Source organism: Dromiciops gliroides, chromosome 1, assembly GCF_019393635.1.
Source record: "Dromiciops gliroides isolate mDroGli1 chromosome 1, mDroGli1.pri, whole genome shotgun sequence".
NCBI classification, from domain to species: Eukaryota; Metazoa; Chordata; class Mammalia; order Microbiotheria; family Microbiotheriidae; genus Dromiciops; species Dromiciops gliroides.
In genome coordinates this window covers 697,688,526-697,702,198 of record NC_057861.1, presented here as the reverse complement: position 1 = coordinate 697,702,198, position 13,673 = coordinate 697,688,526, and the positions used below count along the sequence as shown (strand labels likewise).

The 13,673-nt window shown below is 48.3% G+C and overlaps 1 protein-coding gene across 1 annotated transcript in view; it reads right to left on the bottom strand.

Moving 5' to 3' along the window:
- The window catches only part of WNT7A (Wnt family member 7A), an 82,221-nt gene extending 74,054 nt beyond the window's left edge, over positions 1-8,167 (bottom strand). The window contains exon 1 of the mRNA XM_043975981.1: positions 7,952-8,167. Within this exon, the coding sequence (XP_043831916.1) occupies positions 7,952-8,048 (97 nt within the window). The 5' untranslated portion in view covers positions 8,049-8,167. The remainder of the gene's footprint in view (positions 1-7,951) is intronic.
- Positions 8,168-13,673: the final 5,506 nt, after the last annotated feature.

The following is a 13,673-nucleotide window of genomic DNA, read 5'->3' as shown; positions in this document are numbered from 1 at the left end:
GCTTTGATAAGCAGTTTGGGGCCTTATTTTGCTCCATTTCAGACCTCTACAGCACTTCCTGAACATCCGGCAATCTACCAGATTGGGGGGGGGTCTACAAGACCCCCTTCCCAGCTCCCTCTTTTATGTGTTGGCTTCCCTGATTAGAATGGAATCTCCCTGAGGGAACAACACATTAGTTTACTTGCTTTTAGTAGTTGCCATAGTTCCTGACACACAGTAAGCACTTAATTATTGTTTTGTCTATTTATATGAACCTGGGAAAGTCATTTAACCTCTCCCCAGCTCAATTCCCTCATTTGTAAAATGGGGATGAGAACTATTGGTATCACATTCCTCATAGAGTTATTACGAGGAAAGCATCTTGTAAATGTTAAAGCGTTAGAGGAATCTGGGTTGTCATGATTATTATTAGTTAGAACAACAGATACCACTGGAAGAAAAAAACTCCAATTTCAAGTCCTCCTATTCATGGGCAGGACTGATCACTACATTGTTGCAGCCAGTACTCAGAATTACAAGGTTACTGGTTCCAAATAGGACGAGAGCCCCAGACTTTGGGAAAATCAGAAACAACACGTAATGAACAAAATCAGTCATCTGAACACCAATAGAGTTTAAGGTCCTAGAAGGTAGAGCCCCTGTAATTTTGTATCCCACATTGGCATGATGCCTTACACATAGTAGGCACTAAATACAATGTCTATTGAGTTGAACTTAGTTTGGATTGGCAAAAGAAATCCCCTCAGTAAATGAACATGGCTCCAAAGAAGAGGAGGAGAAAAAAGGTACCTCCCTTCTTTCATACGGAGAGGTGGGAACCATGGGTGTGAACAGTTCCGATGTGGCAATGTGTTCATCGATTTTGCTGAGTTTTTCTTTTCAATCTTTGTTACAAGGGAAAGCTGACTGAAAGCCCCTCCTCAGCTTCTGTGTCTCCTATTCTTCCCTCTGGCTTCGAGAAGAGGATGCCCTGTGTCATCTAACCAACATCATCCATCCAGCCTATACCGCCATTCAGGGCTGCTGAGCTCCAGAATCTTGGCACTGCCCTACTCTCACACACGCTCGCGCGCGCGCACACACACACCACACACACACAACACCACACACCTCCCGACCTGGGTATCAGAGACAAATCCCCTACAAGAAGGGGGAGTGGGGCACTGGGATATCAAGAGGGAAGCCCTCTTTGATCATGAGGCTTTTGGGTCATAACATTCACTTTACCACACTGTTCAGACCCTTATTCACCTTATCTCAATGGTCCCCCTGGTCCCCCTTATCTCCAGTCTTCTCTGGCCTTCAGTACTTCCCTTCCCTTGTTGCCCAGAGACAATAATCTTTGTGAAAATGCCTCTATCACTCAGAGCATTAGCCTTGCTTCAAAGCCTACAGGGATTCCACATGCTCTGTAAGGTAAAGTTCTGGGTCCTTAGGAAGCATTCAAGAATTCCAGGTCTGGAATCAATTCTATCATTTCCAGCTTCCACTACCCCTACATGCAGACACCACTCCAAGCAAACTGATCTTACTTCAACCTGAACATGCCTGGGGTTTTCCACCTCCTTCTGTGCGTGTCATTCCTTTAAAATTAAAACAAAAACAAGTATTAGGTGCCTGCTAGAACTGGAGGAACCACAAAAACCTAGATCTCTGCCCTCAAGGAACTTACAATCTAGTAGAGGGTTAAGGCACAGACATAGCTACATATTTCATAGCAATACAAGACAAGTGCATTAAAGGGCTACAAAACACCGTGCTATGCGGTTAGAGAGGATCTCATTTACCAGTGAGATCACTTCCAGACATCCTTTAAAACCCTTGCCCAATGGGGCAGCTAGACTAGCGCAGTGGATAGCGCACCGGCCCTAGAGTCAGGAGTACCTGAGTTCAAATCTGGCCTCAGACACTTAACACATACTAGCTGTGTGACCCTGGGCAAGTCACTTAACCCCAATAGCTCACTTTAAAAAAAAAAAAACCTTGCCCGCCCTTCATGGGACTTACTATTACCCAGTACAGCCTGGCGCATATATTTCATCTCCCTAGATAGAGTGTAAGTGATGTAGGGCAGGATATCATCTCCTAATTTTTAATCCCACTAATATATCTTAGCAGAGTCTAGACCTAAGAGATAATCACTAAAATCTGTCGATTGAGAGATTGATTCCATTTTTTTTCCCCCTACGTTCTGGTCTCAGTTTGAATGGGGCTCAAGGAAGCCCTTCACTACAAAGACCTCAGAAAGAAGCCTGGGGAAGCCCCGAAGTTCCAGGTCAAACCCCAATTTGACAGCTTTTCCTTTTAAGCAGTGGGCTTACTTGGAGGATTACTTAGGCAAATTCATTTTTAATTTCCAGTAAATAAGAGAATCACTGATCACAGAACAGGGAAAAACAGCAGCTTAATCACATTCAGGAGGGATTCTCGAGCTACTTTTGCTCTCTGTTCAACCAAGTCTTGGGGGGGGGGAGGGGGGAATGAGAGAAAAAGCACAAGGTGGCCAGGATTGCAGAGCATGAGAGCTGGGTTTCCCAGACCCCAGCAAGGAGGCTACTGGAGGAGATATCAAAGGCCAATGTCCAGTCCAAGGGGTCCTGAATTTAGACAATTCACCTTCATTGCAGTCCAACCTTCACCCTGACATCTCAACTCCCTGGGACTTTCTCTGCTTCCTCAAAGGGCGCCATAGGCTACAGTCTGGTGGGGAGGGACCACTAGTCCAAACAGAAAACATTGACAGGAAACAAGGTCCTTCAAGTCCTGGGGGACTTGACCTTCTGAGACTCCTAAGGCTATCCTCCCACCTGGCCCTGCCTCCTGCCACCCCCTTCCCCCCACCCCGACTAACTCCCATGAATACAGGCAAGTGCATCCCATAAACAGTCTTTTCTCTTTAGATCTGATACTGGGTCTTCTGCCATCTCTGGCATTTCATTGGAAGCTAGGTAAGACAGCGAATAGAGCGCTCTGCACCATGTAAATGCTAGCCCTTTGAATCCTCTTTACCTAAAGTTTACCATGAAATCGCAGAACACAGAATCAGTCAGAATGGACCTCAGAGGTCATAGAAGATCATAAATTTAGAGCTGCAAGGGACCTCATTTTACAGATGAGGAAACTAAGATAAACAGAGAAGTTAGGTGACTTGCTCACAGTTAAGTCAGCATCTGCAGCAGGACAGAGCATAGACAGAGTTTATCTGTCCAGTGTTCTGTCCATCTCCCACTCCTCTACACAACTTAGGAATCCTTTCTAACTGGCCCTGACAAGGTAGTCATCTCATTCTTTTTTTGGTGGGGCAATGAGGGTTAAGTGACTTGCCCAGGGTCACACAGCTAGTAAGTGTCAAGTGTCTGAGGCCGGATTTGAACTCAGGTACTCCTGAATCCAGGGCCAGTGCTTTATCCACTGTGCCACCTAGTTGCCCCGTAGTCATCTACTTCTTCAGCCTGAATTGCTCAAGCAAACTCCTGGCTTCATCCCACAGCAGCCCATTCCCTTACTTGGAAAGCTCTCCTTGATCCCAGGAGCATAGAGTTTAAAGGCCAACAAGTCCAGCTGCCTCGTCTTACAGAAGAGAGAAGTGAGGCTCAGAGAGGTTAAACAACATTTCTAAGATCATACAAGTGGTGTAAGCATGAAAGCTCTGACTCCAAAAAGAGCTGAGTGAGTGTCCGTCCCCGATTCCAAATCCAATGCTCTTCCCACAGAACCACAAACACTTCTTTCCCCCAATTTTGTTGGAAAGTAAACCAAAGTTTGCCTCCCACTGACTTCCACCCCATTTCTACTAGGTATGTGCTTTGAAGCACGTGAAAGAAAGCTAAATCTCTTCCAATAGGCCCTACCCATATCTAAGTGCTTCATCCTAATTCTGCCACACCTTAGCCCCCACTTAAGACTTAGCTTTGCTGCTCCTCTAGCTCTTCCTCGGAAAGGTCTGCATTCTCAACCCCTTACCATCCTGCTTTACACTCTGGAAAATATCCAGCTTATAAATATCCCTCTCAAAGTCAGGCACCCCAAAACACTCCAGATGTTGGTCTGACCTTCTTCTGGACACCACACTTGTCTCGGGATGACCTCAGATTGCATTAGCTGTGTGGCCAGCGCATCACGCTGTTGACTCATACTGAGACTTTCAGACAATTACAACCTGTTGTCTTTTTTTCATATGGATGCTGAGAAGCAGAGGCTCATGCATCCTATACTTTTGCAGTTGATTTGTTTAATTTGAATGGAGGATAGTTAATCCTCATTTGATTTTGACTCATTGGTGAAAAGCAGTGTGGCATAGGAGATAGAGGGCTACACTTAGAGCCAAGAAGACCCAGGTTCCACTCCTGCCTTAAGACTAGGGTTCCAACCCAAATCACAGTCTGTAGGACTATGGGCAAAACACTTAACCTCTCAGGGCCCAGGCTTCTCTGGAGACCATCAGTTATGAAGCAGTGGCTGACCTGTATCAGTAAATGGAATTTCATATTGGGAGTTCCCCATACTGATTGTATTGGGACCAAGTTGTTGAGGGTTAACCTCACTTTCCAGATGATTCAAGATTTTTTTGAGTCCTGACCCTGGTAACTTCATAATGAGCTCTCTCTCCTGGTTTATGACACTCTTCATCACTGAGGAACATTTTTTCTATGGGAGGGAAGGTGGGATGGTAGTGTCAAAAAGCATGTACTCAATTTTTATAAAAGTAGGAGTCATTCCCCCAATTGATAAATGGTCAAAGGGATATCAACAGGCAGTTTTCAAAAGAAGAAATCAAAAAATAGTCATATGAAAAAAGGCTCTAAATCAATTATTAATTAGAGAAATTCCAATTAAAACAACTCTGCAGTATCACCTCTACTTATCAGAAATGATAAATGCTGGAGGGGATGAGGGAAAATAGGTATGCTAATACATTGTTGGTGGAATTGTGAATTGGTCCAACCACTATGAAGAATAATTTGGAATTATGCCCAAAGGACTCTAAAATTGTGTATACCTTTTGACCTAGCAATACCTACTAGTAGCACTATAACTCAAAGAGATTTTTAAAAAAGGGGAGAAAAAGACTACTATGCATAAAAATATTTATGGCAGCTCTTTTTGTGATGGCAAAAGATTAAAAATTGCAAGGACGCTCCTCAATTGAGGAATGGCTGAACCAAGTTGTGGCTTATGATTGTGATGGAGTATAATTATGCTATAAGAAATGATGAAGGGGAAGCTAGGTGGCCACAGTAGATAAAGCACCGGCCCTGGAGTCAGGAGGACCTGAATTCAAATCTGGCCTCAGACACTTAACACTTACTAGCCAGTGTGACCCCTGGGCAAGTTCACTTAATCCTCATTGCCCCACAAAAAGAAAAGAAAGGAAGGAAAAAAGTTAATTCAATCAAATGGGTTTTTGTTGAACATATACTAATTGCAAGGTACTCTCCTAGATGCTGAGAGCTCAAACAAAAACAGCCCCTGACCTCAAGATGCTTACATTACATATGATGTTCATAATCAATAAATACATAATATCTGAAGAAGGGGCAACTATTTAACAACTAGGAAGATGAAAAAAGGTGTCTTGGAGTGGAGTGCATCTAAGCTCAATTTATTGTAGGATAGATTTGAGCAGGATAAAGGGGAAGAACTTTCTTAACAGCCAGCCTCTATCCAATCATGTGATGCCCCACTTCAGGACGGTATTGAGTTCTCTGTGACCAACAGTGGTCAAGAAAGTGGTTTGAATGATCCTGGGAACATCAAAAAATCAGGATGTACATTTCAGATAGGGACTGAGCTGCCAGACCCCTGAAGGTTCCTTCTGAGATTCTTTGATCCCCTGCTCTGCAGACTCCAGCCTCTGGAACTTCTAGTTAAAACAAAAGGGAAATTGCTAACAGTGTCTTCTATCACTTCTGAGGGGCAAGGGCATTCTCCTGCCCTCGGTAGCTGCTTTGTAACACTTCCTTTGCTGTTTCTGTTCACTATCCCTTTGTGAGCCACTCTGCCCTCAATGGGATTTCCATTCCACAATGGTCACATCTTCTACTCCCTACCTCTCAATTCTCACAAGAAGACCTCCCTGATGGGGCCACAAGCACTCTCCTCATCCTTCTCAAAACACCACGGTGTCAGTAGCAGACACCTGAGGGCAATCTGACCCCACTAAAGAGAAGGTCAAAGAGGAAGAAACCAGCAAGGGCTGATTCCAAGGAGCAGAACTCCATCTCAAGCCAGAGAAGTGATTAAACCGCAACATATTTAATTTAGGATGTCAGTGGCAGAATGCAACATGCCATCATCGTTCTGTTGTGGCCAGAGTACGATAAGCTGCAGTATCAATGCTACTAAGGGGTAGGAATTCTCTCTAGCAATAGAAGGCTATGTGATCACACTGGTCTTGGAGAGTCCTTCCATTCTCTCAGGATCTGCTCAAAGGGCTGCTCTATTTGATGCCCAAGGGCATGTGTCTTCATGGTTCTGTTCCCTCTGGGAAGTGACCCTAAGAAAAGTTTTTCTATCTGGAGCCATAGAGACAAGAAGCTTAAGAGACCAAGACAGTACAGTCACCAAGGTGATTATCACCATCAATGAGAATCATGTGTATGCCATATTTCTAATATTACTCTCAACTCTGGTGGTTTTCCCCATTGTCTGGAGAGTATTTCTGCTGCAGAAATCCTGGCCTCTGACATAAAAACAAACAACTCCCCCCAAAGAGTCCATTGACTTCCACAAAAAAAAAGGTAGAAATAGAAAAACAATGCTACAGGAGACTGTAAAGTGTTGGGTGGGAGAGCACTAAGTAAAAGAAGACCTCAGGTTCAGCCCCCAGCATTGCTACTAACTGTCTGACCTTGGCCATAGGCTGCTTAACTTCTCAGAACCTCAGTCTCCCTATCTGCAGAACAAATAACAACCCCTGCCCTGTCTCAGGTGGTTGTGAGGATCCAACAAGGTAAGAGGGGTGAAAGAAATTTTGGAAGTATTAGGTGATATCTCAATAAAGCACTACCTCAGTTGTTAGCTGAGAAACTGTGGCACATGACCATCATAAAGAGTATATCTAGATAACTAGGGCCAAAAGAAAAAATACTACCTCCTTCTTGAAAGGAGGTTGGAATCAAAATCATACAATAAACTAATTACAACTCCTCCCTCCCTCAGCTCAGCCAAAGAGGACACATTAAATCCACATGGACTGGTGACTTCTCTGGGTCTGGCATTTTGAAACAATATTGGCATAACTGTGTAGTACTTTATCCCCCAGTTTTCATGATTGTCAAGAAACAAAATATCTGAACAAGGGGGGGTGTGTATGTGTGTGTGTGTGTGTGTGTGTGTGTGTGAGAGAGAGAGAGAGAAGAGAGAGAGAGAGAGAGAGAGAGATGAGTGAGAAGTGAGAGAGAGAGAGAGAAGATGAGAGAGAGAGACATTATTAAAGGATAGGGAGAGAGAGGTGAAGTTAGGACCCTTTAGAGACAGAGCAGTATTTTCAAAAATAAGAGCAGCTAGGTGGCACAGTGGATAGAGTTGCAGGGCTTGGAGTCAGGAAGATTCAACTTTTCTAAGTTCAAACCTGACCTCAGACACTTACAAGCTGTGTGACCCTGGGCAAGTCACTTCATACTCTTTGCCTCAGTTTCCTCATCTGTTAAATGAGCTGGAGAAGGAAATGACAAACCACTCCAGTATTCTCTGCCAAGAAAAACTTCAAATGGGTGTAACAAAGAGTCAGAAACAACTAAAAACGAGTAAACAACACATTTTCAAATTGTATTTCCTCAGGGGGAAGAAGGGCTGCATGAAAGTAAGAGAGTAGGATAGATAATGTAAAGGTAGCTTACAATGGTGACCAGTAGTCCACTTGAATAAGGCTCAAGGTCCTGACTGCACTGTTTGGTAGCCTGAGATTCTTTCTAGCTGTGCAGTAAACAAGGAAGAGGTAACATACCCACTTTCAGCTCTTTCCAAAGACCCGTCCGCTCTCCCAGGGCTGAGCAGTTCCAACGACCATTTCGGAACTGAAATTGACACTCATTGATTCCCATTTGAGACCCTTCTCCGATCACGATGATAGCGTCAGGTCGGCTCTGACAGATTGCCCTCTGTCAGGGAGCTAGCCCTGGGATCTTGTTACAGATGAAGCTGGCCCAAGAGCCACCACGGAGGAGAAAGCCCCCTGCAAGGAAGAGAGAGACAGACTGGCCATCAAAGGCAGGGAGCAGTTGTGGGGTCAGGGTCAGACCAGGCCCACCCTCTGGGGCAAACACTGACTCCAAGCTTTCTTTTTAACAACAGAGGCTACAACTTTAATCTCAGCCAAATATGTGTCTCACTCATTTCAAGTGCCTAGTTCAAGAGGATAACAACCTCAAAATAGTCTATTCTCTGAACCTGAAGCTTTAAAGAAGGATTCTAGAAAGGTTGTAAACCTGATAATGGCAATAAGTCCCAATACCAATAAAATAATTATGCATTAGTTGTCAACAGATGGAAATATGGGTAAACCTCACTTTGTACGATAAATGTTTCTATTAATTAATTGTAAATTACCTTTTCTAATAGATCCTGTTTTAATGTACTTGAGGATCAATTACAATTTAAACTCACTCCCCTCAATTATAAGACTTGTATATTTGAATTTTTATACAATGAGTTTGCTTACAATTCGATATATCTGTAATAATACCCTAAGGAATGGGTCAATTATTTAAAGTAATTAGCCAAATAAACCCATATCTCCAATGAGTATGAAGCAATGTTGTTTCAGTAAAAGAAAGGAAAATGATGATGGGAAAGACATGAATGGGAAACTAGAAGACATTATGACATTGAATAGTCATTTGACTCTGTGCAAGGCATCTAACCTCTCTGGACTCAGTTTCTTCATCTGTAAAAGAAAAAAGTTGGCCTAAATCATCTTTGAGTTCCCTTGAAAACTCTAGCTTATATCCTGTGACCCTCGGATGCATTTTGATCAGAATTGGGAAAGTTTAAACACAGACTGCATGACTAGGAGATTTCTACGTCAACAATATAGTATACAATTTTGGTTTTTGGTTTTTTTTTAATGTTTTCAAGGAAAATGAACTAGGAGTCTAAAATGAGTTAACATATGGCTTAGTTTGAGTCATAAAAGTAAACTAGTAATGACAGTGCAAAAGGACCACAACCTTATAGAATTGAGCACCTTATAGGTTAAGGTAAACCTAGTCCAATCCCCTCATTTTTTGCATGAAATAGAAAAAGCGTCTATTTGAAATCAAAGAAACTGGGGTCAAATTTCATCCTTACCTACCTGTGCCACTTTGGTCAAATCATCTAACCTCTCTGTGCCTGGGTGTTCTCCTATGAAAATGAGGGGGTAGGACTAGAAAAAGCTCTAAGGTCCCAGCTCTAGATTCAAGAATAGATAAGCACCTGAGGCCCGAAAAGGGTTCAATGACTTGCCCTGGGTCAAGGAGCTAGTTATCCTCAGAGACACAATTAGAACCCAAGTCTCCTGATTTTCATTGGATCCAATGCCCTTTCTGCAATGGCAACCAGAGAGTGGGACTACGGTTGAAGCATATTGAAGCAGTTCACCACTCTAAGTGTTACACAGACTCAGGAAAACTGAAAGTGCTCCTCCCCGAAAAGTCCCCCTCCTTTCCTCAATGAACCCCACCCATTGCCAATCCTCTGCCCCTTATATAGGCACAACCTGAGGCTCCAGGAGCCGGGAGGTTTCAATTAGACAACAATACCACCTTTTCCCTGATCACAGAAGGAAAGGACCAGGGTCAATGAGGGTTGGATAGGAGATTTTTTTTTTGACCACCCCCCCTCCCCCATTGCAAATTTAAAGGAAGATGCAGAGCCAATGGGCATTCCTCAAAGCGCCCTGCTTCCTGATTGCTAAATGAGAGCGATGGGACGGCATGTGTGAAGGAGAAACTGGAGATGGGGGTGGAGAGGTGAGCGGAAAAATAAATCAATAAGGTTATTTTTTTTTTAAGAATCGGAAAAACAAACGGCAGCGGCCTAGCTGCCTCTGCCCCTGCCGCCACCCCAGCTGAGCCGCGCAGCACTGCCCCGGGTCTGTGCTGGGGCGTGAGGGGGGGGGGGGGAGAATAGTTGGGAATGTGCCTGGTTCTCACCGAGCCAGAGCAGCACCTGCACAGGGTTCTGGGGGTCCCGCAGGGGCTGTGAAGTTTGTTTGGAAGGTCGCTGGTGCGTGGGTGGTGGGGTGAGGGGGAGACTTCTACACTGTGCAATAAAAGGGGCGTCCCGTAGGGGAAAGATAGTTACTAGTAGGACTCTCCTCCCACTCTCCAGGTCCAACGGCCGAACTACTCCCCCCACCCGAGATCCTGGGGTTCTGCCTGCTCTAGGTAGAGAGGAAATTAAATTGGCTTCCCAGTAATGGGGTCAGCTAGTTTGTGAGAGAGGATCGGGCCTGAGGCTGCAAGGAGGCAGCGGTTCCAACTGTGTAGGATTGGGGGTGGACATCAGTCTGATATGAATGTGTATGTGAGATATGTATTCGTGATACCTGTGTGGTTGAGCTTGTACCATGTGTATCTATACAGTGGGTGGCTGGCTGGCTCGGTTGGCTAGAGTACGGTGTGTCTGGGTACCTTGTGTGGACTGAGTCAATGGCACTGGATGTCTGTGTCTCTGCGTGTCCGGGGACTCTGTATCTCGCTTTGTGTCTGAGTGTCTCCCTGCGTGTGTGTGGTGGTGTGTGTGTGTGTGTTGTGTGTTGTGTATCTCTGTACGTGTGGGTCTAGGTGGATCTGGTGGTGACGTGGAGCGCGCGTTGATCTCCATCCCTACGCCTCTCCTGTCTGGCTCTCCACTCTCCTCGCCACCGCTCCAGGCTCCAGTGCCCAGAGTCCTGGACAGGGAAGTTTGCCGCCCCCAGGTCTACTATCGCAACCTCTCTCCACTCGTCGTGCACCGCAAACCTTTCGAGGGAGGCAGGAGCTGGCGCGCGGACTGGAGAAGGGACAAAGAGCTCCAAAGGGAGCCTGAGTGCTGAGATCCCCACGCTCGCGGGCCCCGTCCTGGACCGTGCGCCCCCGCCCAACCCTGCCCTGCCCAGCCCTCCAGAGTACCTTACCCAATTTTGATGTAGACGATGCCCAGGCTCAGGAAGATGGGGCAGATCCAGCGCCTTGCTTTCCGGTTCATATTCCCCGCTGGCCGGCGGCGCTCAGCTCCACATGCACTAGGTGGGGAGGGGACTGGGTTTCGGGGCTCAGTCTCGGGCCAGGGTCGCCCCCCACGGGGCTGAGCCCCCCCTGGTGACACGGGGGACGGGGCCCCGGGGGCTAGGGGCAAGAGCTGGAGCAGGAACCCTGAGCAGGCGGAGCTGTCTTTGTAAATCCCGAGAGGTAGTGGAGACAATCACCATATCCCGCCCTGGGGTCTCAGGGGTGCTGGGGGGGCTGGGGTCAGGGGGTCGTCTCGGGGCGTCGGTCCGTCTGGCTCTAGAGTGGCCTTCTCTCCCGCGCTCGCTGGCTAAGGGTGTGTGTGTGTGTGTGTGTGTGTGTGTGTGTGTGTGGTGTGTGCGCGCGCGGCGCGTCTGTCTGATCTCCCGGGTTCTCGATGTCGGTCTCCCTGGCTCCCACGTTCTCCCAGCGTCTCCGTCCGCTCCCCCCTCTCTCTCCTTTTCTTTTATTCAAGCTTTCTCGCCTCGTCCTGGTCGCCCAGCGCTCCGCGAGCTGCAGGTCTGCGCACATCCGAGCCCCCTCATGTTCAATGCTACTGCTACTATCTGCCTCTTCTCCTCCAAATACTCGGGCGTGTTCTCGGGAAGGGTGGGGGTGGGGTGGGGGTAGGGTGCTGCTTTAAAAAAAAAGAAGGGGGCGGAGTGGGGGCCGTGAGAGGAGGAGGGCTGGATGTGTGCGTGTGTATGTGTACGCGCGTGTGTGTCTGTGTGGAGGGAGGAGGAGGAGGGGGCGTGAGAACTCGCTCGCTTTCACCTGCCGGGGCCGCGCGGGTTCCGCCCTCCCGATCCCATAGCCTCCTGGGCTCCCCTCCCCAGCGGAGGGCAGCCAAGGGGTCCCGGCCTCGCGTGGGGGAGGGAAGAGGGAAAGTGGGGGTGGGGGGACACAAGGGGGAGGGGGCTACGGTCTTCCCGCGCGCGCGCGCAAGCTCGCGCACTCCCCTAGGCTGCCGGCGCAAGCAAACGCCCGGGCTCAGCCGCGCTGCGCCCCAGCGCTGCCTTTCCCCGAGAACTGCCGCACCTCCTGCCTCGCTCCCCGGGCCTTCCCCGCCTCTCCCTCTCGGTCGGGAACCAGCCAGGGTTCCCAGGGCTCTCGGAGAGACCCCAAGCTACTCCGGCTCGGGGCGCCGTGCGGTGGAGCCCCCAGGTCCTCCGAGCTGTCAGCGTGGGGCTGGAGGGGTCCTCACCTGGCCGAGGGGGCCGGGCTTTGAACGCTGAGTTAGGGTCTGAAGCCCAGGTAGCCACGCAGACGCGCCCGGGATGCTCCCCGAGACTCACTGACTCGCTCTCTCCCTCCAAGCCGGGGAGCCCTGTGACCCCGGACAAGGCGTGGGGAGCGCGCCAGCCCAGCTGCTAACCCGAACCGGGAGGCGGCACCGACAACTCTGGCCCGGCCGGCCCCTTCCCCACTCGTCGAGCCAAAGCCGTCGACTTTGGCACGGAGAGCACTACGCCGATCTGGCGTTCGTTCCTGGGGGACGGTGCCCAGCATCCCGGCCGCACCCGGCCTTTTATCCGCCCCCGCCCTGAGGCTCGTGGCCCCGCGGGGGGCCGGGGAGGGAACTGCCGTGATAACGGGGGTGGGGCCCGGAATCTGGACTCCGCTCCTGGTGTTATTCCTAAAAAAAGGAAATCATTTTTTTAAAGCTAAAAAATAAATCAGTAGCCACACACCTCCCCCACATTCACACACTCTACTAGAGCCCCCGCTTTCTCGCTGGGCTTCGGGATTAGTCCGTAGGCACGGACCACGCATTGTCGCGGATGGGGAGGCAACCCTGCAAAACAGGAGTAGGGGCTTCCCCATTCGCCTGCGGAGCGTTCCAGTTAAGGCGAATATCATGCATGGCCAATCCTGTCCCGGCCACTTTCCGAGCCAGGCTGGACTCGGGCCCCTAGACAACTGAAGAGGGGGTAGGCTGCGAGGCCGTGGTTGGGACAGGGGACTTGGCGGGCTGGGACCAGACAAAGTCAGTCCACCTGGATAGAGCCCCAGGGGAGCCGAACTAGCGAGCATTCGCTGCGCCACCTGGCGGGAGTGAAGGAGTCGTGCACGGCCAGGTCCAGTCCTAGGACTTTTAAGGTTGCAGGTGCAGGGAGGCAGCCCCGCCAGAGAGGAAAGTCCAAGGGCAGGAGAAATCCACTCTCTCTGACTGAAGTTTGTGAAGATGAGGGAGACTGGGACTAGTAGTCAAGACACCTCAGTTCTAATCCTGGCTCTGACTTAAACTAACTGTTTTACTACATGCAAATCAACGGGATCCTCAGTTTCTTCATCTGTAAGATGGGAATAATACTTTCACTGTTGACCACTGTAGGGAGACATTTGGTAAAACCTCAGCCTTAAGGAATACGATCTCTGATAGTGATCATAGAATGTGAACCCTGAAAGGAGGCAGCATAGTAAAGTCGGTAGATATAGGGCCAAAAGACTTGGGTTCAAACCCTGCTTCTTCTACTT